General features: G+C 49.1%; 1 protein-coding gene across 1 annotated transcript in view; it reads left to right on the top strand.

Moving 5' to 3' along the window:
• The window catches only part of LOC133347746 (uncharacterized), a 224,126-nt gene that overhangs the window by 12,455 nt on the left and 189,896 nt on the right, over positions 1 to 21,775 (top strand). The window contains exon 4 of the mRNA XM_061560300.1: positions 11,934 to 12,142. Within this exon, the coding sequence (XP_061416284.1) occupies positions 11,934 to 12,142 (209 nt within the window). The remainder of the gene's footprint in view (positions 1 to 11,933; positions 12,143 to 21,775) is intronic.

The raw sequence follows: 21,775 nt of genomic DNA, 5'->3' as shown, positions 1-21,775 counted from the left end.
TTCTTCGTTTAGTTATTTTTAGTCGACGTTGACTGGTTTCGTGTGCACGAAACGAAACTATTTTAATTTACCAGAGAAGTCCCGCTGAGCCGTCAAGCTCGCTTTCAGAAGGGACCTGGACACAAATGACAGCTCAACAATTCTAAACGTGGAGGGAAAAACCGCAGGACGCGGAGAAAAATCCACGCGACCACGGGGAGAGAGACACGCAAACTCCAAATATACAGCAGCAGGCGTCAGCTTCGGGATCGAACTCACGACCTCCTGCATACCAGGCGAGGTAGTTAATATCTCATAGTCACCTTGACGCCACATCATCAAGCGTAACGATGGTGGCTTCGTTTTAGCCGGGCCTGTCTGAGTCTGCAACCGAAAAAATATATCTGCTCCCTGCACACCACATCCTGGTCACGTGCCACCTACTACTACCTACTACCACTGACTACCAGTCGACCAGGCACCCCGAAAATATTTGGCAAGAAATTTCGCCGCGATCAAATCGCTTCCTGTTCTTTGTTAAGCCTCTACCCTCGCGCTGCCTCTAGACAGTGAATCCCATGCAATCGCAGCTGTTTTCATGTCCATTGTTCTTAATCAGCGCAGGCAAATGTCTCCCCTATCCTTGTGCTGGTTCTCTCTCTGGAGGCTATCGTCTTTGTTCTAGTGATGATGGCAGAGGGTCTAACCGTGGTGTGGAGGATTTTGCGCTTGTATGTGCGTATGTTGAACTTCTTTCGCACCGCACGTAGCCAACCGTGCCAATCGGAGGTGCGGTTGTGCTGCAAAGCTATCCAATTTGGGTTTTTGTGGGGTCACTCCGTGTCAATGGTTTAGCGCGATCTCCGATGTTTCTACTGCCCAAGTGCCGGGGAGCTTCTTCCAGCAGCTGAGTTCATGGAAAGGCAGCGAATCTAATTGCGCGCAGAACCGAGTCCCTGACAATTCGCCCAGCACGCGGAGTGAGGTGTCGCACGTCACGCAGAAGGGCGCGCGGCACGATGTCGAAGATATAATGATGACATTTAATGGTGACATTTAATGTTGACATTTAATAATGACATTAATGATGACATTAATGATGACATTAATTATGACATTAATAATGACATTAATGATGACATTAATGATGACATTAATTATGACATTAATGATGACATGAATGTTGACATTGATGTTGATGACATTCATGATGAAGACATTAATGCCATAATGCCATCATCATTATTAATGATGACATGATGACATTAATAATTACATTAATGATGACATTAATGACGATGACATTAATGGTGACATACAATAATGACATTAATGATGATGACATTTGCGCTCTCACTGCTTCCGCTATCATTGCCGTCGTTGACGAGCGATCGAGTGGCGGCTCACGTCTCGAGTTCGAGTGTTTTATTTTTAATAACTATGTTGTATAACTATGATCCCCCTGTACTTTACGAAAGAGCTGCGGTTTCTGTGCATTCCGTTCGCTTCAGGAGGTTTGTCGTTCCGGGGACGGGGGCCTCCTTTTAAAAAATACACTGGCAGGTGTCATTTCCAAAGTGAAATAGCTTAGAATAAGGAAACAAAAATGTGTTCTATATTTAGTTTGTAAGCGTTCGAAACAATAACTATGATTACCTGAATACGCGTGCATCGCAAGAACACCAACTTGTAATTAGCGTCTGTCATTGGGCATTATTTTAGGGTTTAGGGTGTTTGATCCACGTCCAAAATAACACCGGGGGGGGGGGGGGGGGAACATGGGGAACGGCATTGGCGAGATCGGGCTGTGTCCGCTCCGGATGAGAAAACGTGAATGGGGGGGGGGGGGGGGGTGGGTGGAACAGCGGAGGGGTTCACCCAGATGATGTCCTCCTGGCGCCGGGGAACTGCGAAGTCAGAGTTGAGGACGAGAAGTGGCGTTGGGCCGCATGAACTTGTTCCAACCAACAAGAATCTGACGGTTCACCAAGAATGAAGCTCATCACAGAGGTGCTCGGCCTAGCCACGCCACGGCACGGCACGGCTCATCGTCTCCCCACTCACCGCCGCTCCGAGTGTCTGCCACGGAGGCTTCTTCATCACGAGTGGGGAGGCTCCTTCCGCCCTTGGTTGTTGTACCGCAGGAGGATCCCGACAGCGGGAGACCAGAGGCCCCTTCAGCCAGCGCACTCAGCGGTCTCCTCGCTCGCCACGTTGCCCATGTCCCACGGCAAGCACAGGGAGAAATCGGGCCGAGTTGTCACGTGGCCAAACAGTGCCACTTGACTTGGCGTTACAGCACAGCAGAGGAGGAGGAATGTTGAAAAGCTGCAAAAGTTTGGTGCATTTTGACTCCACGTTTCGCTGGAGATTTACAGCCCAGCGTCGTCAGGTGTTAGCGGGTGTTTTTTATTTTTAAATCATCTAGATTGAAAATTCATTTCTTTAGAACTGCTGTGTGTGTTTAGTTTGTCCTTCCCCCGCACCTCCGATCAGCACGGTTGGCTACGTACGGTGCAAAAGAAGTTCAACATACATAGAATTTTACTTTCCGACTTGCATAAAAACCAAATAAATGCGTATATTTGGTAACGTGACAACTTGATTTGATTGGCTCTGTCGGGAAGTGGAAGGGTTAGAGTAAAACAGGTCCCTGCGGGGTGGGCTGGTAGGAACGAACAAATAGGATACGAAGAGAGAGTTTGAGGCCTAGTTCTAGGCTTTAGGCCTAGCTGTAGGCTTTAGGCCGCTGTGAGTTAATTTTTAATTTAAATGTTTTAATTAAAAACTATCTCAGGGAATTATAAGGGAATGTTACACTTGTTTAGCCAGGAAAGCCTCACTGAGTCTAAAGGTTTTAGTAGGGTCCTGCCAAGTGTTTGCAGTAGGGGGCGATGTTGCTACACCTAATCGGACATCGGACGGACGGACGATATAATCTATTGTAGGCTGGTCCACTTCGTTCCTACCAGTATAAATGCGCATTACACCTACACGGCGATCTAACGCAAGATAAAGGAATTACGAATCGTAACATATTGATCGCGAAAGCCCAAGTACAAAAGTAAGGACAGCGGGTTGAGTTTTAGGAAATGACAAAGAGTAACACGAATATTCCACGATTTAAATCCGTTCATTTATCCGCACGAGAGAGACTCCTGTAAGAAGAGCTCCCTGCAGAGGAGGAGCTCCGACAGCGGTGGCGTGAGAAAGCAGTTTGCGGCACCGTATCTCGGGGAAATTAAAAAAAACCTCACTCGGTTTAACAACGCTGTTTTTGGGAGGGCCCTGAAGTTTGTATGTTTGGCCAATTTCCTGCTTTGCTTATTTTGAACGACGTTGATGATAATAATTGCGTGTTGTTTTTGTTTCTCTCTCATGGGAAGTTTTATTTCCCACAAGGTATTTTTATCACAACCAGCACGCCTCGGTGGCTAGGAGATGTTGACTACCTCGCTTGGTATGCAGGAGGTCGTGAGTCTGATCCTGACCTTGACGCCTGCTGCTGTATATTTGGAGTTTGCGTGTAAATCTCATCATCATCATCATCACGGTGGCTAGGATATATTAACTACCTCGTCTGGTATGCAGGAGGTCGTGGATTCGATCCCCACCCTGATGCCTGCTCTATATTTAGAGTGTACGTGTCTCTCTCTCCATGGACACGTGGATTTTTCTCCAGGAGGGCTCGTGAGCCATGCGCGTCACGTACCCCCGAAACACCGCGGGGGTGAGCGGCTCGCTCGCTCGCAAAGCGCCATGGAGTAAGGCACTTGGCGACAACTACAACATCGCGTTACACGCTTCACGCCTCAAGTCGCGTGCATTGGAAGCGCCGCTGTTCGATTCATAGTTGTTGCATGCGTAGAGATACTTACGCAAACCTGCCAACCTCTTATCAGTGCCCTACCTTATTACAGACCAATGCAGACTGCATTGGTCACCCCGTGCCCCTTATAAATATCAACGTTCATTCTACAGAGTCCCATCACAAGGGAGAGACACAAACAAATAGACACAAAATGTTGTGCCCGTATTGAAACGGCTGGCCGCCGTATGGACCTGAAAAGTCAATCTCCCTGTCCAAGATCACGGGGTAGTCCACCGTGTGGGTTGACACGTCGTGCTTGGAGGTCCCCACGAGAGGGTGACGTCACGAGGGAAAGGAGCGAGAAGGCGAGGGGGGAGGGAACTCCCCGAAATGGGGGGCGGTGGGGAGGGGGCTCGGGGCGCTTCTCGGCGGCGATGGGAGTGAGGAGTGAGAAGGTGGAGGAGGAGGTGGAGGAGGTGGAGGAGGAGGTCGAGGAGGTGGAGGAGGAGGTGGAGGAGGAGGTGGAGGAGGAGGTGGAGGAGGAGGTGGAGGAGGAGGGTTCCGCGTGAGAGCGGCACCAATGAAGGACCGGAGTGCTCACCCGACTTCGGACTGCTCCACTCTTTACACATGTGCAGTAGTCGTCGTGGTAGAGCCGACTCGAGGTCGGGGGAGGGGGTCGGTCCTTTACTCCGAGCCCACACTTGCCCACAGCCCTCTCCCGATCCGTTCCCCCGTGTGCCCCCCTCCTGCCCCTCCCCCCTGCTCCTGCCCCTCTCCCCACTATTCCCGCCCCACTGTCTCGCCTCCTGTTGGCAGAAACTCTCTCCATGCCCCTTAACCCAGCGCCCATCTCAATTCCTACCCGTGACATCCCTCGCACGTGCAATGGGTTGGCGCGACCCTCCCCGCGGCAGCCACAGGCGGGGCTGCCGTGAGCTTGGAACGTTGAGTCCTCGATTCGAATTGCCACCGTAATTCGCACGTTGTTTTCACTCTCGTTGGCGCGTCGCTCGATGGTTACTCGCTACTCTCGTCCACACGTTTCTAGGGCGAAGGCAAACGCGTTTTTCAAAACTCATTCGATATCCCATGGCTCTCATAATACAGGGTGCTTCAAAAAAATGTCAACACTTAACATGAGACTCGTTTTTAATGGAAAAATAACGGATAATACACTGTAACATGATGACAAATTTATGTTAATAGCTTTAAAAAGTCAAAGAATCTCCACTTGTTCGCCATCATTGTCAACACATGCCTGGAATCTTCTCCAGGTGGTCTGCAGAGACCGGAGGCACATTTTTGTGATATTTTTGCACATTCTCAGAAGGTATATTCTTGGGTCTTTCGGTAAAGTCACAAAGAAAATAAAAAAAAGAATAAAAAACTACGACGTTTCCATCGCTTGTGTTGCAATCGAAAAGTCGTGTGCCATGAAGAAGGACCATTGCTCGAAACGTCGCCCATCGTCCACTTTATTTTCCCTCTTTTAATGCCGCAGTGCTCTTGACGATATGCGTCGAGTCTCGCGTCTGAATGTTGCGCCGTGCGGCGGCGGCGGCGGCGATGAGCGATGGCGGAATATGCCCGGAGGACGAGTGGGCGTGTTTGGCGAGATAGGATCGAGTGGGGCACGGGGCAATCGAGGGATTGGTTCCTCACCGGCATTAACTATTTAACTATCGATTAACTATTTTTGTTTTACTCTTTATTTTATTTATATTACCAGGTTAGGCCAGCTGAGCTAGATAGCTCTTTTTCAGAAGTGACCCGTCCACAAATGACAGTCCAAAGAAATGTCTCATCACGTGGACATGTATAGCAGCCAAATACTCTGAACGCACGTTGATTCTAAATGTGGAGGTAAAAAAAAATTCAGGACCCAGGGAAACCCCCACGTGACTACGGGGAAGGAGACACGCAACTCCAAATATACAGCAGGCGTCGGTGTCGGGCCCGAACCCACGACCTCCTGTATACCAGGCGAGGTCGCCTCTCCGTGCCGGGCCTCGCTCGTTTATCTATTAGTAACGCGGACAGGCCCCGCGTGCGTGCACGTGCGTGTGCTTCCAGCACCGGTGCACGTGCGTGTGCTTCCAGCACCGGTGCACGTGCGTGTGCTTCCAGCACCGGTGCACGTGCATGTGCTTCCAGCACCGGTGCACGTGCGCGTGCTTCCAGCACCGGTGCACGTGCGTGTGCTTCCAGCACCGGTGCACGTGCGTGTGCTTCCAGCATCGGTGCACGTGCGCGTGCTTCCAGCACCGGTGCACGTGCGTGTGCTTCCAGCACCGGTGCACGTGCGTGTGCTTCCAGCACCGGTGCACGTGCGCGTGCTTCCAGCACCGGTGCACGTGCGTGTGCTTCCAGCACCGGTGCACGTGCGCGTGCTTCCAGCACCGGTGCACGTGCGCGTGCTTCCAGCACCGGTGCACGTGCGCGTGCTTCCAGCACCGGTGCACGTGCGCGTGCTTCCAGCACCGGTGCACGTGCGCGTGCTTCCAGCACCGGTGCACGTGCGCGTGCTTCCAGCACCGGTGCACGTGCGCGTGCTTCCAGCACCGGTGCACGTGCGCGTGCTTCCAGCACCGGTGCACGTGCGTGTGCTTCCAGCACCGGTGCACGTGCGTGTGCTTCAAGCACCGGTGCACGTGCGTGTGCTTCCAGCATCGGTGCACGTGCGTGTGCTTCCAGCATCGGTGCACGTGCGTGTGCTTCCAGCACCGGTGCACGTGCGTGTGCTTCCAGCACCGGTGCACGTGCGCGTGCTTCCAGCACCGGTGCACGTGGGATTGACTCGCTGACCATGTTTACATGATGAGCTCGATTCCCCACCGTTCGGCGTCGGAATTTCTCTGCCGGGAAGGTTCATTTTAGTTGTTTGGAGCAAACGTGCCGGACGACTCGCTTTGCCAACGGTGGGAGGGGGCGGGCAGGGGGGGTGGAATCACCACCGAGGTTTATGAGTTGGAGGCAATTTGTAGAGGTGTGAATCTGGCCCAAAACGCACACGCTGGTGGGAAGGCAAAGCGGGGCGTTCATGGCAGGGCTGGAATTTAGTTTTCGGTGCGTTGCAGCTAATTTTGTTTACACCGAATCGTGTCCAGTTGGGCGGTGTGGCAGAAGGGCCTCTGACCCACGGTGTGGTGAGTTACAAACGCAGTCTCCCGGGTAGATAAAGTGGGTACCACTTTGTGGACCTCCAGCAGTGCAGTGGTGGGTCACTCGCTATCCCCTGGATCTCCTTTCCTGCAGCCCTCCGTGCTGTTGACTTCCTGCCTTTTATTTTGTTTCCCCTTGATCCCATCACGACTTACCGCCTCTCTCTTCAACGTAAATATTGCCCCTGTGTCTGTTCCGAGACGTCCTCACATGTGAACATTACCTTAAGTCGCATTGCGTTGCTTTTGCAGTTTGTTTCTGAAGAGAAATGTTGAACGTTGCTGCTGCTGCTGCGTAGCTCTCAGCTGTGTGCGTGTGTACTGTATGTTGAACTTCTTTCGCACCCCACGCAGCCAGCCACGCTAATGAGAGGTGCTGGGGAGAGACATCATACTAAAGGCAAAAAGCATGTCGGGCGATACCACGTGTCGTTTGTGCGGTGACGTCACACGTTTTAGCTCCACGTGCTGCAAGCGTCTTCAGTGACTTTGAGGAACTCAGTTCGGTTGAACGTCATTCACGAAGAAGGAACAGCTCCCAACGCGTGGAGCGAAACGTCCCCATATCTACCGAAGAAACTAACGATAAACTACTTTTTGTTTTACCAGCAAAGGCTCACCGAGCTATATCAGCTCTTTTTCAAAAGCGACCTGGCCACAAATGATTAGCCCAATTCAGTGGATTATCACGTGGAAATATTATCAGCCAAATATCCTAAACGCGCGTTTTATTCTAAATGTGGAGGTAAAAAACTGGAGGACCTGAAAAAAATCCCACACGATCACGGGGAGAGAGGCATGCAAACTCCAAATATACAGGCGTCGGGGTTGGGATCGAAGCCACGACCTCCTGTACACCAGGTGAGGGAGTTCACATCTCGCCACCATGGCGCCCCAAAAAAACCACCATGATCGGAGAGCCGTGGAGTGCTAAGGAAGAACTCGCGCGGCCGCATCGCACACGGCGGCGATTGGACAACAGCCGCTTTGGGGTCCTCACGTTCGGTTGTGGGGTGGGGGGGGGCGAGGTAGTGGGAGTGGATCGCTCTCGAGTTGTCACCGCCGTGGGTCGTAGCTGAAGGTGAGCGATGCTCGCTGGTCGCACCTCGGGCGCCGCGGCGAGCGAGCACCGTCAAGAGGCGCTCGAGATTGAAGGGCGCAATAAGGGTGGCAGGAGGACGTTGACGTTCGTGAACGGCGGCGCGTTGGAGCGCGTTGGAGCGCGTGAGCTGCGGCGCGTCTGAGCAATGTCCGGAGTGTAAAAAATTAAAATAAATTATTAATAACAAAAAAGCGATGTAGCGATTTAAAGAAGAATAAGAAGAAGAAGAAACGACGCTACGTCCGCGGAAAATTATGAAAATGAGTCACAGCGGCGGTGTGTGCCGTGGGTTCTGTCACGATCGCTCTCTCGCGCCCTCGCTCCGGAGGGCACGGGGTGTGCGCCGCATTGCGCGTGGGGCTGTTTCAAACGCTGCTGGTCGCGAAAGAAAATAATTTTATGAATAACTTAGCAGCTGCAATTTTGAAAAAGCAGTCCCAAACCGGCGACTGCACGCACTTTGTATACAATATTGCATTAAAAAAATATGTATACGTACAACGACTTGGACCTACGCCCCTTTCTCGATCCACTGCTGGATGAAAGTCTCCCCCCTCGCCAGCCACGGGAGTTGTTTGACCTTTCCTGCCGCTTGGTGAAGGTGGGAAGGCCCACGACAGTTGTTAGATGTCGCTTGTCACTGACTTGGGCCAGCGTGCTCACAGAGCAGTGTGGACAACGACTGCACCGCCGACTTCTCCAGTGCAAAGGCAAAAATCCCCCGTGTATACAGTGAGGGAAACAAGTATTTTATCCCCTGCTGATTTTGTACGTTTGCCTACTGACAAAAAAAGATCAGTCTATAATTTTAATGGTAGGTTTATTTGGACAGTGAGAGACAGAATAGCAACAACAAAAATCCAGAAAAACGCATGTCAAAAATGTTATAAATTGATTTGCATTTTAATGAGGGAAATAAGTATTTTACCCCTCTGCAAAACATGACTTAGTACTTGGTGGCAAAACCCTTGTTGGCAATCATAGAGGTCAGACATTTCTTGTAGTTGGCCACCAGGTTTGCACACATCTCAGGAGGGATTTTGTCCCACTCCTCTTTTCAGATCTTCTCCAAGTCATTAAGGTTTCGAGGCTGACGTTTGGCAACTCGAACCTTCAGCTCCCTCCACAGATTTTCTATGGGATTAAGGTCTGGAGACTGGCTAGGCCACTCCAGGACCTTAATGTGCTTCTTCTTGAGCCACTCCTTTGTTGCCTTGGCCGTGTGTTTTGGGTCATTTTCAATGCCCTGGCTGAGGGAAGGAGGTTCTCACCCAAGATTTGACCGTACATGGCCCCGTCCATCGTCCCTTTGATGCGGTGAAGTTGTCCTGTCCCCTTAGCAGAAAAACACCCCCAAAGCATGTTTCCACCTCCGTGTTTGACGGTGGGGATGGTGTTTTTGGGGTCATAGGCAGCATTCCTCCTCCTCCAAACACGGCGAGTTGAGTTGATGCCAAAGAGCTCCATTTTGGTCTTCTCTGACCACAACACTTTCACCCAGTTGTCCTCTGAATCATTCAGATGTTCATTGGCAAACTTCAGACGGGCATGTATATGTGCTTTCTTGAGCAAGGGGACCTTGCGGGCGCTGCAGGATTTCAGTCCTTCACGGCGTAGTGTGTTATCAACTGTTTTCTTGGTGACTATGGTCCCAGCTGCCTTGAGATCATTGACAAGATCCTCCCGTGTAGTTCTGGGCTGATTCCTCACCGTTCTCATGATCATTACAACTCCACGAGGTTGCTTCTGTGAACAGGTGTCTTTTATACAGGTAACAAGCTGATATTAGGAGCACTCCCTTTAAGAGTGTGCTCCTAATCTCAGCTCGTTACCTGTATAAAAGACACCTGGGAGCCAGAAATCTTTCTGATTGAGAGGGGGTCAAATACTTATTTCCCTTATTAAAATGCAAATCAATTTATAACATTATTGACATGTGTTTTTCTGGATTTAGTTGTTATTCTGTCTCTCACTGTTCAAATAAACCTATCATTAAAATTATAGACTGATCATTTCTTTGTCAGTGGGAAAACGTACAAAATCAGCAGGGGATCAAATACTTTTTCTCTCACTGTACTTGACACAATTTTGGGGCAAGTGCTGCTGGCCAGCGGACAGCTTCGCCTCGCTGACTGATCTCCCATAGTTTAGATGGAGCGCTCTTTCTTGTAACATCTCATAAGCCAGTCGCATTTGTTTAACAATACTGACTTGTATTCTTGGCTCTTTCGGTAAAGTCACGTAGAAGGGAAATAATAAAATAATACGAATATAAAACAATAAAAATTCTCACGACGTTTCGACTGCAACACAAGCAATCATCATCAGCTGTGAAATCCACAGCAAGAAAATTATTTTTTCAAATTGAAATCCACAGCAAGATTTTTATTTTTATTTTCTTGCTGTGGATTTCACACCTGATGATGATTGCTTGTGTTGCAGTCGAAACGTCGTGAGAATTTGTATTTGTATTGTTTTATATTCGTATTATTTTATTATTTCCCTTCTACGTGACTTTACCAAAAGAACCAAGAATATGAATCCCTGCAGTCACGAAAGCTTTAAATCAAAATTTTATCCTGACTTGCTTAAAAAACGCTGCATAATATTTTTTTCAATAGAAAGTCAATAAACTGATGGACTAAAAGATCTGGATATCTATGAGTGGAGATACAGAATGGAGTTCTCACCCCGGATAATAATTTTATGCATAAAGTGCCTTTTATCAAATTATCTTGAAGTGCTGTGCAAGACGCAGCAGACACTCAGCATACCAATAACTTACGGAAAAAAACTAAGAAATGCTCAACAAACAAACGAGTACAAAAATCAATTTGCTGAATGAATTAAAATCTGAATAAACGTATCTTAACAAAAAGTAAAATAACATTTTTGTCAAACTCTTCTCAGGCTAAACGTGAGCGCTTTGTCTTTGTCTGCGTGCACGCGTGCGTCTTTGTATTCGTGGCCGTGAGCTCGCTGTGCGACAGACACGGCGACCCGAGTTCGACTCCCGCCCACGGTCACCACCACCGGTGACGGTCATCTGAAACGGTCCTGTGCCTCCCCTAGGTTGACTCAGCCTCGACTGAGTACCTGGTGCGGTGTGTAATTCTCGCCACTAGAGAGACTAAGGCGGCCACCCACTCTCTCGTGTGCCCTGCCGACCTTCATAGGTGCTCGCTAACGGCACTTGCCCCGCAAGTCTATACGGGGGATATTTGTGCTATATTTTGTCCGTGTAATGAATCTCGTAAATTCAGCTGCACCAGACAGCACCGTTGTCCTTCCGCTATTTTCCCAAAGGCGTCTTCCTTTCCCTGGTGGTGGGGGGGGGGGCACTGGCATTTAGACACGTACCGTAACAACCCACCTACGCAGCGCAGTACTTGCCACGGTACCTGTGGAGCGCCGGGAGTCAAAGACGCCGTGACATTTCGCTCCCCGTGGAGAATGAAAAATATCTCCCAAATACGGCGCGGGCGTAACGACCCGCGCGCGCGCCGGCATCGCGTTCATGTGGCGGGTGCCCAGCTGTGATTGTGCCCACGTGTTCGTGTGTACGTCCCTGGTGTGTACGTGAGTGTGTCTCAGTGGGGAGCGGTAGGGTGGCGGTTAGCGCGCTGCGCTGCGAACCCGACGACCCGAATTAAATTTCTGCTCACGGTGACGATTGTCTGAACCGCCGCAAATGAGTACCCGGTGCGGTGTGTAAACATCGCCACTGGGCAGACGAAGTCGGCCAGGCGTGATGCCAGCCACCCACCCCCTCGTGCGCCGTGCCGGCCTTTCACAGGTGCTCCCTAACAAGCACTTGCTCCAACAGTTTGTTAAGGCTACACAGAGGGGGGGGATCTTTGTCTTTTTTGTGTCTCAGCTCCCTGGACAAGAGGGTCGTGCACATGGCGCTGTCACGGTCCCGCGTGCTGCCGGATCCGTACCAGCCCCTGGCGGCGCCCTGGCCTCTCCCGCGGCCCCTCCGAGGGGACGCGGTCGGCTGCAAGGGGGTCGACAGGGCCCCGGTGGCCACGTGTCCCCAGGTGACGGCCCGCTGCTCCGCGCCGCAGCCGACGCTGGCGTCGCCAGGTAAATGGGGCGTGGGGTTTTGTCGTTGTTGTGGAAGCCCAAGACGACGACGAATTACAATCGGAGAATCGACTATCACTTTTGTGTTGTTCTTTTCTTCTTCCGTGAACAGAAATAGAAGAAAAATAACCTCATTAAATCGTGGGAGATATCGTGGTCTCCCGTCAAGCAATGTTGTTTCGGGTCCAGGAGTTTTATGTTTGTTTACTTGATCGAGGGAATCTAATGAATTCGCGTGATTGTAAAGTACCAAAATGTGGGAATGTTAAACATGAACTATGAAATGTTTAATCCCTTCTCACTCGGGCTTGCAGATGAATGATGAGTACATACGCATGTACAGGGTGTTTCAGACAGATGGATCCCATTTCAAAGCAGTATATTTCACGATGGCAACATGTTACAATTACACAAAAAAATTACAAACGGTTTAATGAGTTATCAAGTTTTACTAACCATTTTATAAATGCTCTATGTGCCCTCCACCTGCTGTAGGACAACATCGAGACGATAGTTGAATTCGTCCCAAACGCCTCTCAAAGTGTCATCTTCCACTGAAGTCACCGCTGCCGTGATTCTGTTTTTGAGGTCATCCAGATTAGTCACTAACGGTGGCACAAAAACACGGTCTTTGACGTATCCCCACAATAAAAAGTCGCAGGGTGTGATGTCTGGGGATCTTGGGGGCCAAGAGTGTAGCGCCAAGTCTTGGGGTCCCGTGCGACCTATCCAACATTGAGGCAGTGTGTCCTGCGAATGACTGAGGCTAGAGGCTGTTTGTGCGCTGGGAGAGGCATCTTAGCGGTAATCGTTTGAAACTCTATGCCCCGCCCTCTATATGCCCTCGCTATGCCCCACCCTCTCTATGCCCTCTCTATGCCCCGCCCTCTCTATGCCCCGCCCTTTCAAGTGGTAAGAGTTTCATTCATGGGCGGTTCGTGGTTGCAGAGATATAGCGATTTCAAATCGGGTCCTTCTCTTTAAAACACCCTGTATATTGTACCTCTGTCACACCGTACGTAGACAACAGGGCTAATGGGAGGTGCGGGCTTAAGAGCAACAAACTAAACACAACAAGCAGTTCTGAAAAAAATAGTTTCGAATCTAGATAAAAAAATCGTTCATCGCCAGCCATGACCATCTACTCGCCGCTGGGTGAAAGCCTCCCAAATCTGTCGCCACCTCTTGCGATCCGCAGATTACCTGCTGGATCTCCTCTCTGTTTCAAAGAACAAATTAGACCTAAGGTCTTCGCTCATTTACCAGCTTCACATTCCTTATTGCCGTACAAATACTGGAGGAAGGGCCTTTGCTATTGATGCCCCCAGGGTCTGGAATGATATTGCCAATAAACTGCAACTTGAGTCACTACCTATGAGATATTCACTCAAAACTACTCGAGGAGTTGTACACCCCTAGCTGCCACTGCAATTTAGTGGCCTAAAATACAATGTTTCGCTCCGGATGATCGCTGCAAAGTATGATCTGTGTTTTGATTTAGTGTGCTGATCTTAAAGGTGCATTGAAAAATGTTGATACTCCGACTGATGCTCCTGCTGTTGTGGAGTGACTCATGCAGCCAGCTATGGCTGCAGGGTTTCGTGGTACATGTTGTTTTCGTCGTTTATTGTGATAATTCGGTCACAGTTCCTATGATCACTGTTTCATTGCTTTTATGGCTTTATTTTGGTGATTTTCGAAAAGTTTTTTGGTTTGGCCATGTTTGTTTGTTGTAGTACAGAGTTATACTGATGGCTTTAATCTAAGTTGTCTTGTGGTTGTTGTTGTTTGACTTGCATCCCACTGGGATTTTTTCACAGAGTGTTGGTGTACGGTGCTTTTTATGCAATATTTTGCTGTCTTTTCTTGGATTTTCTGTTTGCACTTAGTCACATAGTCACTTTAAGATGTTTTCTTGTTCATGTTTTTGTTTTCTGTTTGTTGAGGTTGCACCAGATTCAAGATCCGAATGGCTCACAGGGCTACACCTAATACATGAACTTGAACTTGATCACCGCGATGCAACGCTCCGTCTGGCAGCTGCACGTGGAGCTGGATTTTAATCCAGCTCCACGATTTTAATCCAGCTCCGCTTCCACGGGGGAAGTCCTCTCGGGCGCGTCTCCCTCCTTTCAGTTTAACACGTGGTAGTTAGTAGTAGTTAATAATCTTCGTAGTTGTTAGTAATCGTAGTAGTTATTAGCAGTCGTAGTAGTTAGTAGTCGTAGTTTTTAGTCGTAGTGGTCGTAGTAGTAGTAGTTAGTAGTCATAGTAGTTGTAGTATAAGTGGTTGTAGTAGTTGTAGTAGTAGTGGTCGTAGTAGTTGTAGTAGTAGTGGTAGAGGCTGTAGTAGTAGTAGGTCGTAGTAATAGTCGTAGTAGTAGAGGTTGTAGTAGTAGTAGTCGTAGTAGTTAGTAGCAGTCGTAGTAGTTCGTAGTCGTAGTAGTTAGTAGTAGTGGCCATAGTTGTTTTAGTAGTAGTGGTTGTAGTAGTTAGTCGTCGTAGTAGTTGTTGTAGTAGTAGTGGTCATAGTAGAAGTGGCCGTAATAGTAGTTATAAGTAGTAGTCGTAGTAGTTAGTAGTCATAGTAGTCGTAGTAGTAGTTAGAAGTAGTAGTCATAGCAGTTAGTAGTCATAGTAGTCGTAGTAGTAGTTAGAAGTAGTAGTCATAGCAGTCGTAGTTATGGTTGTAGTCGTAATGGTAGTCATAGTAGTCGTAGTAGTAGTGGTAGTCGTCGTAGTCATATTAGTAGTCGTAGTAGTGGTAGTAGTTGTAGTCGTAGCAGTAGTGGTAGTAGTTGAAGTAGTAGTTGTAGTCATAGTAGTCGTAGTATTCGTTGTAGTGTTAGTAGTAGTCGTTGTAGTAGTCGTTGTAGTAGTGGTCGTAGTAGTTGTGGTCGTAGTAGTTAGTAGCCATAGTAGTAGTAGTGGTCGTACTGGTCATAGTAGTAGACGTAGTAGTATTGGTCGTAGTAGTCGTAGTCAGCTTTCGCGAACCAATATTATCCATGAAAGAGGTTTTTATTGGGTTAGATTGCGTAAATATACAAATGTTTCATTAAACCCGCCACCACCGGACACAGCCAATTAGTAAGGTTTGTCACGTAAATAAAACATGCCAATTAGTTAACCACTTCAGCACACCGGTGAGTTGGAGTGTAAACCCACAACATTTACCGTGACGTTTCGCCGGTATATAATCACAACAACCAGCGTCATCAGGCGACAGCCACAGAGTTGTGGAGATAAATGTGACGTCGTCACTTGTGAGCCAATCAGGTGCGAAGACCAGAGGAGGCGAGGGGGTTAATGTATATTCATATAAATTACAATGGATATCGATGATATATAATTGTTGGTTGGCTTATTCACAGTTCATCAACATACAAAATGTATGTACATGATGTACGTACATTCTGCCGTTTTTGGGTCCAAAAATGTTCAATTATTGACTGCCGCTCCATCGTTTAGTCTCGCCAATGCCCGGGCGATCGCCCCGTCGGGCTACGCATCCGGCCCAGGCCCTCTGTATGATATCTCTCTACGATGTCTCTCTACGATGTATCTCACGTGCGGTGTCTCTCTTTTCTTCTATGTCTCTCTATGATTTCTCTCTCTATGATGTTTCTCTACTATGTCTCTCTACGATGTCTCTTCTCTCTATGACGTGCCTCTTCTCTATGATGTCTCTCTATGATGTCTGTCTATGATGCCTCTCACGTTCGTGTCGACATTTGGAGGGGAACAGAAAACTCCGCGAGAAATTGGACTTCGGTGCATGACGGGACCGTACTGACATCGAATTCTTAAGTTCCACTCATGTAGACGCATCGAGTCCAACTGATTTGTTTTGTATCTCGGCACCTCTGATCAGCGTGGTTGGATTACGTAAGGTGCGGCCACCACAGGCGCTACATTCACTGCCGCGTAAAAGAGATGATTCGCTGCTGTGCTCTTTCCTCTCTTATCTTGGATTTATATAGCGCCTTAATGCAAGGCGCTTTGCAGCAATTATACAATTTGCACGCAAGATGATTTCGTGGTTGAGAAAAACGGTGGGGTTATTGTTGCAAGTGGTGGTGGAGTTAGGGCGACGGTTACTATAACAGGCGGGAGGTTGGGGTGGTGGGGGGTTAAAGAGGAGTTGGGGTAGTTCTGCTCGCAGTCGGGAAGCCGGGTGACAGATGTAATCCCACGCGTACATTCGTCTAGGTCAGGGGGTCGGCAGAAACCTGCGGCTCCGTAGCTGCGCGTGCGGCTCTTGAAGGGCATTATTTTTTAATGACCGCCATCTCGTATTCACCGCAAGGCACTGCGGCTCTTGAAATATTGAGAGGTTGCTGTTTTTTAAATTATATTTGTCTAAAACCGAATTCGAAAATGATCGCCTCCTCTTGTTAATCAGTCGCCGACCCCTCTCGTTCGGGTTCAGCAGGATCAGTGCGGATACCGACCAGACCACGTTCACGTGGCCCTTTCCCCCATAGTGTTTGGTGAATTACGCTGCTGCTGGCTCTGTCTTATTTCCCTGATGTTCCATGCACGGCGCATTGGGGAATCCTCGGATGAAATGCGCCTTTACGAATGTTAAATGATTGACTGTTACGTTCCGCAAGAGCGCCTTTCCGGTTCTTGCTGCAGGTCGCGACTGACTCCGGCTCCCCGCTGAGAAGCGGCGAGATTTGGGTTTGGCTCAAGGGGTTAATGTGCTCGGGGGGCGACCCGTGCACGCAGCCGACACGCTTGAGGACCGCGTAAATAAAACGCAGGCCCTCTCGACGATTTGGCGACGCATTCACGACTTCGTAACGAGGTGGCCGGGCGGTTGTCAGAGGTCGAGAGCGTTGAGGCTCCAGGTTCAAATCTCAGGCGGTTGCCTGAGATATCAGCTGGGTTTCTCAAGTGTAGTCCATTGATGGTCTCAGCCCGACTATCTGTGTGTAAAGAATCCTTGAGCTTGATAAATTAAGTGCACAATTATAATTTACTCTAATGTATTTTTTTTTCTTTTCTTCATGCGATCATGACATCGCTGGCATCGCTGAGACGCTGGGTTTCAACCCAGCACAGTGCTCTGACCTCGCAGCCAACCCGGTCACCTCGCTCGACCTCAATTTTCCATCCCATTTGTATTGTTTCTTGTATTTTCCCACCCGTGGGCACTTTCTTACATTCCACTGGCCTCAACATAACATTGCCACGCCATCTACACTTTTCACGGAGGCCGGTGACGCGTCCCTGCCGGTAGCGCGTTCCCGCTTGTTGCAGACGGTCGCTCAATGGCTCGGTAACCTCTGTGGCTCGGTAACCTCTGTGGCTCGGTAACCTCTGTGGCTCGGTAACCTCTATGGCTCGGTAACCTCTGTAGCTCGGTAACCTCTATGGCTCGGTAACCTCTGTGGCTCAGTAACCTCTGTGGCTCGGTAACCTCTGTGGCTCGGTAACCTCTGTGGCTCGGTAACCTCTGTGGCTCGTAACCTCTATGGCTCGGTAACCTCTGTGGCTCGGTAACCTCTGTGGCTCGGTAACCTCTGTGGCTCGGTAACCTCTGTGGCTCGGTAACCTCTGTGGCTCGGTAACCTCTGTGGCTCGGTAACCTCTGTGGCTCGGTAACCTCTGTGGCTCCGGAGCCGCATGCGGTGGCACTTTGGCTGCCCCCTTTGCGAGCGGCCATTTTTTGTTGTTAAAGGAACAATAAAACTTAAATGTTCAACATAATTGAACGCGAAGATAATTTTCTTAAACATGGCAGGGAATGGGCCACTGTGGAATGTCTTGGTGACGACCAAATGTAAAACAGTCAAACTGAGTTGGTAGCTAATAACTCACGGGGGATGCAAACTAAGTATACGTAGTTTATTTAACGCGTAGGCTTTCGCGACCAATATCATCCATAATACAGCTTTTTTTGGGTTAGATTGCGTAAATATATAAATGTGTCATTAAACCCGCCATCACCCGACATAGCCAAGATGCTCATACATCGGGATAAGAAAGTGTCAGATGGTGACAGTCTGAGAAGTGAAATTCAACATGTTAAAGATGCGCTGCAGTTGAACGGTTACAATGATACACAAATCAATAGGGCACTGAATGCCAAAACTAAATCAAATAACACGAGTATTGAAACTGACCAAGTAATTAACACAATTAAAATACCGTACATTGCAGGAGTAACTGATACAGAATTAAATATCTGGTACAAATGATTTATTACCGAAGCTATCAACAGAATGTCTGTACCGGATTCATTGCACGTGTGGTAAATGCTATGTTGGCCAAACAGGACGAATGATCAGCACGAGAGTTAAAGAACACCAATTAAATATTAAATACTCGCAAATACAGCTGTTGGCAGTGCAAACACGCGTGCCAACAAGGATACTCAGTTGATCTTGATATCGTTGAAGTTCTGTGCAAAACTAGTTACTACTGGCCAAGACCAATTAGAGAATCTATCGAAAGTGAGATAAATAAATAAATAATTCCTACCGTTCGGATAGCTACAGACGTAGTGCTGCTTGGAAGAGAAGCATCAAAGAATACATTGCTTAAATGCATGCCTCTACAGGTCACCATACTTCAATAGGGATTGCCGTTGAACACTAACAGGCACGGCTATTTCAGTACACACAATCGACAGGAGGTACAATGACAATCGGCTTGCATAATGCACGTTGATTACCATTTACATCACCCAACCGGCAGTAGATACCATCGTCATTTATATGAATTAATTAATCCACCCCCTCACAAGTGACGTCATCACATCTACGCCTCTAGATAAGGAACGAAACAGGAGGATTTCTCATGAATCTGGCCATTAGTCTGATGAAGCTTGTTGTAATTACTGGCGAAACGTCGTACTCAGATTGTAAATGTTGTGGCTTGGCTCTCCAACACACCGGTTTGCTGTACTAGTGACGAATTGGCATATCCATTAACAGACTGTTGGGGCAAGTGCTGTTAGCGAGTAGCACCTATGAAGGCCGGCACCGCACACGTGGGGGTGGGTGGCCAGCACCACGCCCGGCCGCCTTTGTCTCCCCAGCGTCGATGTTCACACACCGCAATAGTTACTAATTTAAGGCTGACTTGACCTAGAGGAGTCCCAGTACCGGTTGAGATAACATAGCCACTCGTTATTGGTCGTGAACCGGAATATCACTTGGGTCGCCGAGTTCGTGGCGCGTTGCGCTAACCACTGCGTCGCCGCTCCCCAAACGGAGGCACACGCACACACAGCACCCACGCAGAGCACGAGTTGTGTATTTATGGGTGCTGTGGGTTATTGATGCATGCTCGTTGCGAGCCTCGTGATTATGTAAGCACACTTACGCCCACGCGCACATATTTTACAACACACGCAGAGCATTTGGAGTGGTATGCACTGATGATACGGAGCAGAACGTTAATTCTTAAGTGTGCTTTAAAACATTCTTGTTTACACGCCTCTATATTCTTTGTCTTCACTGTTTCACTCCCAAAAAGCGCCCACAGGCAGCGCAACTGACTTTGCCATGAATGGCTGCAGAAGGGATTCCCACAGATATTTCACTCTCTCTGGGGATTTAATTTTAAATCCTCCTCCTCCTCCAAGTGGCCTCTCCCTCGACACAGCGGGGGGGGGGGCTCGCTCCCACGCACGCGCTGCGCCGAGGCTGACGCGTCATCGCGTGGCGACAAAAGTGAAAGCGACAACTTTGTAACTTGTACGAGTCGGCTTTTTTGTCAAAGTTAAGTGAGAAAAACAACATTTTTTATACACGACGATCATGAACGCGCTTTGAAGAAGGGCAATTGCCCAAAACGTCGCATAGTGTGATTATCCTTCTCAGGCCACACAGTGTTGCTATTGAGTAATGTGTTGAGTTTGTTGTGTGTATGTATGTTGAACTTCTTTCGCACCGTACATAGCCAACCGTGCTAATCGGAGGGGTGGGCGGAAGGACAACAAACTAAACACAAAAAGCAGCTCTAAAAAAATTAGTTTTTAATCTATATCATTTCAAAGTGTATCGCTCCCAGTTGCTTCCTAATATCGGAAGGAAGAGCGTTCCAGACGGCCACAGAAGTACATCTGAAAGCGCGCGATGCGGTGACCGTCTTTGTTCGATGGCTGTTGTTGTTGTTGTTGCTGCTGCTGCTTGTGTAACACTTTCAACGCAGCAGCAGCAGCAGCATCTCCAACTATTTATAAATATTTTAAATATGATGGTTGTTTTTGCGCAGTTTTTTTTGTTACTCGGCTGCGACTATGCAATCCTCACTCTAGAGCCCAGTTCAGCCACGGGCAGCTGACAGCCTTGCCCACAGCGCTGGGGAACGGCACTCGCTGGCAGTCTGTGTGCTGCGTTGCATCGTGACTACTCCTGGTGTGAGGGGGGGGGGTCACTGAAAACACGGGAGGTGCCCTCAGATGGACAGAACAGTCACGTGCACAGAAGTCAGTCAACCCGTTGCTTTCCTGACACAAAATGATCGAGCTCGCTAACGTTGTCGTCATCATCATCAACAGTCACGATCGTTCCATTCAGAACCGAACTCCTCATTCAAAACAAATGACCCCTCTGCTGGCATCACTACTGGCAGCCCGTTACATTCCCTTCTGAATTCAAGGGCCCCCTCCCTCCCCCCTCCTCCTTCTCCCCCCTCCTCCTCCCCCCACTTCCCCCTCCTCACCACGCTTCCCCTCTCCTCCCCCGTCCTCCTCCTCCCTCCTCCTCATTTGCAAGGCCCTGCATGATCTCGCACCTCCAAACAACAAGAACTCTGAGGTCCGGTGGACTTGGATCTCCTCAGCATCCCAGAACTATAATCTAAACCATTACTCAACTCTTTGTTTTTTTACCACGTAAGGGTCACTGATGCTTCACAGCTCGTTTTCAAAAGCGACCTGACCACATGTGATAGCTCAACAAAGTGGCTTATCACGTGTAAGTTTATAGCAGCCAAACACTCTAAACGCGTGATGTTGATTCTAAATGTGAAGGGAAAAACCGCCGGAGGACTCGGGGAGACCGCGCACACTCCAAATATAGAGCAGGCGTCAGGATCGGGATCGAACCCCTGACCTCCTGCATACCGGGCGAGGGAGTCAACATCTCCTCGCCACGGCGGCGCGCGAGTTCACGGGGGGCGATCTTTGGGGCCTTCGCTGCCGTGGCACCTGCACCGCGGAACTCTCCTCTGCCGAGGGACTGTCAGGGAGTCCGGTTCCTCTGGGATAGTCACGTCCCTCCGAATCCAAAAACACATCAACTTGGGAGTTTATTATCGGCCTTAGTTTAAAGCGATTTGAAGCATTTTTTGTGGGGGGCAGAGCTTTGTGACGTCATATTTGAGGGGGGGTCTGACTTTTTGTGACGGCGTGTGACGAAGGGGGGGGGGGGTCAAAAATCGTACAAAATCGCGTGACGCCATTTATGGACGGCCCCTAATCTGAAACTACGATTGTTATTCACCACTGCTGGATGAAGGCCGCCCACCCCTCACCGTCTCGCTCCTGCGCATGAACTAATTTCATCGCTCCATCTCCACTGTCGACGTCCTCCCAGGCACGTGCTCACTCCTTTGACTCCAACTCCGTCGTGAGTCTCGGCCATCGCCTCCTCTCGTGAAGTAAGTCCACCT

Source organism: Lethenteron reissneri, chromosome 3, assembly GCF_015708825.2.
Source record: "Lethenteron reissneri isolate LAM-NWPU_2019-01 chromosome 3, ASM1570882v1, whole genome shotgun sequence".
NCBI classification, from domain to species: domain Eukaryota; kingdom Metazoa; phylum Chordata; class Hyperoartia; order Petromyzontiformes; family Petromyzontidae; genus Lethenteron; species Lethenteron reissneri.
Note: the sequence above shows the minus strand (reverse complement) of the source record. Positions and strands in the feature narration are given on the sequence as shown.